The sequence below is a fragment of the Pelecanus crispus genome, unplaced genomic scaffold (assembly GCF_030463565.1).
Source record: "Pelecanus crispus isolate bPelCri1 unplaced genomic scaffold, bPelCri1.pri SCAFFOLD_127, whole genome shotgun sequence".
NCBI lineage: Eukaryota > Metazoa > Chordata > Aves > Pelecaniformes > Pelecanidae > Pelecanus > Pelecanus crispus.
Window position 1 is genome coordinate 31942 of NW_027461255.1, and position 3577 is coordinate 35518.

At 50.6% G+C, this 3577-nt stretch overlaps 1 protein-coding gene across 1 annotated transcript in view; it reads left to right on the forward strand.

Annotated features, from left to right (window-relative positions):
• LOC142596862 (protein NDRG2-like) overlaps positions 1-1654 on the forward strand; it is a 10305-nt gene extending 8651 nt beyond the window's left edge. The window contains exons 14-15 of the mRNA XM_075727324.1: positions 730-766; positions 1588-1654. Of these exons, the coding sequence (XP_075583439.1) occupies positions 730-766; positions 1588-1654 (104 nt within the window). The remainder of the gene's footprint in view (positions 1-729; positions 767-1587) is intronic.
• Positions 1655-3577: the final 1923 nt, after the last annotated feature.

Sequence of the window (3577 nt, forward strand, 5' to 3'; positions counted from 1 at the left end):
GGAGATATAGGGGAGATACATGTGGAATATGGGGGGATATAGGTGGAGTATGGGGAGATATAGGAGTCCATAGGGGAGATATAGGGGCCTATAGAGGAGATATATGTGGAATACGGGAGGGTGTGCGGCCCTGTGGGGCGGTATACGGCCCTATAGGGAAGATACATGCGGAATACAGGGAGATATAGGTGGAGTATAGGGGCCTATAGGGGAGATGTATGTGGAATATGGAGGGATATGGGTGGAGTATGAGGAGATATAGGGGCATATAGGGGAGACGAAGGGGCCTATGGGTGCTATATGGGGGGGTACAGGGGCCTACGGGTGGCCTGCAGCGGCCTATAGAGGTGCCTGTGGGGCCTATAGGGGAGATATAGGGCTCTATAGCGGAGATATATGTGGAATATGGGAGGGTATACGGCCCTATGGGCAGGATATATGGCCATATAGGGGAGATATATGTGGAATATGGGGGGATATAGGGGTCTATGGGGGGGTATAGGGGCCTATAGGGGAGATATAGAGGCCTATAGGGGACATGTAGGGCCCTGTGGCGGGGTATAGGGGCCTATAGGGGAGATATATGTGGAATACAGGGGGATAAAGGTGGAGTATGGGGAGATATAGGGTCCTGTGGGGGGGTATGGGGGCCTACAGTGGACACGTAGGTGCCTATGGGTGCTATATGGGGGGTATAGGGGCCTATGGGTGGCCTGTGGGGGCCTATAGGGAAGATATATGTGGAATATGGGAGGATATGGGTGGAGTATGAGGAGATACAAGGGCCTATGGGAGGATATAGGGGCCCCTATGGGGGGTGTAGATTCCTATGGGGGTGTATAGGTGCCTATAGGGGGGGGTGTAGGGCTCTATAGGAGGAATTTCGGGGGATATAGGGGCCTACAGGGGTGTCGGGTGGGGGTATAGGGGCCTGTAGGGGAGGTATAGGGCTCTATAGGTGGAATATGGGGGGCTATAGGGGCCTGTGGGGGGCATATAGAGGGGATATAGGGGCCTGGGGGGGGCATATAGGGGGGATATAGGGAGCTATGGGGGGCTATAGGGGCCGGGGGGGTGATATAGGGGCCTGGGGGGGGCATATGGGGGGATATAGGGGCCTGTGGGGGTCTATAGGGGCTGGGGGGGCATATAGGGGGGATATAGGGAGCTATGGGGAGCTATAGGGACTGGGGGGGGGATATAGGGAGGATATAGGGAGCTATAGGGGGGATATAGGGGCCTGGGGGGATATAGGGGGGTTATAGGGAGCTATGGGGGGCTATAGGGGCCGGGGGGGGATATAGGGGGGATATAGGGAGCTATGGGGGGCTATAGGGGCTAGGGGGGGATATAGGGAGCTATGGGGGCTATAGGGGGGGCTATAGGGGCCTGGGGGGGATATAGGGGGGATATAGGGAGCTATGGGGAGCTATAGGGGCTGGGGGGGGGATATAGGGAGGATATAGGAGCTATAGGGGGGCTATAGGGGCCTGGGGGGGATATAGGGGGGTTATAGGGAGCTATGGGGGGGATATAGGCCCCACCCCCAATTTTTGCCCCGCCCAATTTTGCCCCTCCCCTCCCCAGGAACGAGAGCTCCCGATTGGAAGACGCCCCGCAACGCTCCATCGAGGTCATCGCCAACGAGAGGTGACCTTGGGGTTCGGGGGGGGTGGGGGGGGTCAAGGGGGGTGGAGCCAAAAGCCCCTCCCCAAAAAACCAGCTGTGCCCCTCCCCCGGGATTTGGCGGCGTCTCGGCGCTCCGGTGATGGAAGGGGGAGGGCGGGGCGGTCTTCCAAGGTGTTGGCCTAAGGCGTAGACATTGGCCAAAGACGTTGGCCAAGGCCTTGGTCAAGACATTGGCCAAAGACGTTGGCCAAGATGTTGACCAAGGCCTTGACCAAGATGTTGGCGTTGGCAAAGATGTTGGCCAACATCTTGACCTAAGATGTTGGCCAAGACGTTGGCATTGGCCAAAAACGTTGGCCAACATGTTGACCTAAGATCTTGACCGAGGCCTTGACCAAGACATTGGTGTTGGCCAAAGACGTCGGCCAATGTGTTGACCTAAGACGTTGACCAAGACCTTGGCCAAGATGTTGGTGTTGGCAAAGACATTGGCCAATGTGTTGACCTAAGACGTTGGCCAAGGGCTTGGCCAAGACGTTGGCATTGGCCAAAGACATTGGCCAACGTGTTGACCTAAGATGTTGACCAAGGCCTTGGCCAAGACGTTGGCGTTGGCCAAAGACGTTGGCCAACACTCATCTGGCTGCGTTGGGTCTTGCCGGCGCCGCTGGGGTGTTGGTTACACGGCCAAGACCCAGCGCGGCGTCAAGGCCACGCCCCCCCAAGCCACACCCATCCCAAATTCCCCATTTTGTTTTTTTTTTTACCCCAAATTGAAGGCTTTCCCTACTTTTTTATCCCTTTTTTGCCCCAAAAACGGGCGGTTTGGGGCAAAACGCGCCGCTTGGTTCTTGTCAGGTTGACGGAAAAAGTCAGCGTCGTTTTTGAGCTTTAAATTTGTTAAAAATCGCTAAAATTGGGGTTTAAGACACTTTTGAAGTGGTTTTGGCGTTATTTATCGGTAATTTGTATTTTTGGTGGATTAGAGATAAAAAGTGCTTGAAAAGGGGTTTTCACCCCGGGTTTTGTAAGGTTTTTTGGAAGAGGAAGGTGAAAACGCGGAGTAGGGTTTGACTTTCATTTTCATTTAAAAAAAAAAAAGGGAAAAAAAGCGTTTTGAACACTTTGCTAAAAAAAAATGCGCAACAATTTCACCAGAAAAAGCCCGTTGGGATTTTTTAATTAATTTGAGCTGGATTTTGAGTGTATTTTGGGGTTGAATTTATTCCCTTGGCGAGCGGCTCGGGGGCTCTGGGGAGAAATATTTAAGCTCTTGTTTTGGTTTTGGGTTAATTTTGCAGGAAAAAGGTTAATTCGGAGACGGGTAATTCCATCGTGGCGTTGTTGGGTGCAACTTTGAGTTATTTTGGGGTTTAAAACTGATTTTTGGGGGTGGGGTTGGCCCGATTTTGGCCCTGATTTCTTCAGGGATGGTTAATTATCATTTTTTTCCACCTTGCATTAACAAAAAAAAGTGAATTTGGGGGATTTTTGGCCCCGTTTTGAGTAATTTTGCGTGGTTTAAATGGGATTATTTGGGGGTTTTGGCCACAGTTTTGACCCCAGTTTCCTTTTCGGGTGGTTAATTACGAATTTTTTTCCACTTTTAGTTCACCAAAAAAGTCAATTTTGGCGGGTTGTGGGCTGTTTTGAGCTTTTTTGGGGGTTGAAACTGATTTTAGGGGTTTTAGGAACAATTTTGATTTCTGTTTTCTCATTCGGAGGTTAATTTTGATTTTATTCTGCTTTTTATGAATGAAAAAAGTCAATTTGGGGGGATTTGAGAATCACTTTGAGGATATTTTTAGATTTAAAAGTGGCTTTTTAAGGGGATTTGTGCACAATTTTGACCCAAATTTTCTTTTTGCTTGGTTAATTATGAGTTTTTATGCTTTTCGTTAACGAAAAAAGCTTATTTTGGGGGATTCGGGTGCCGTTTTGAGGTATT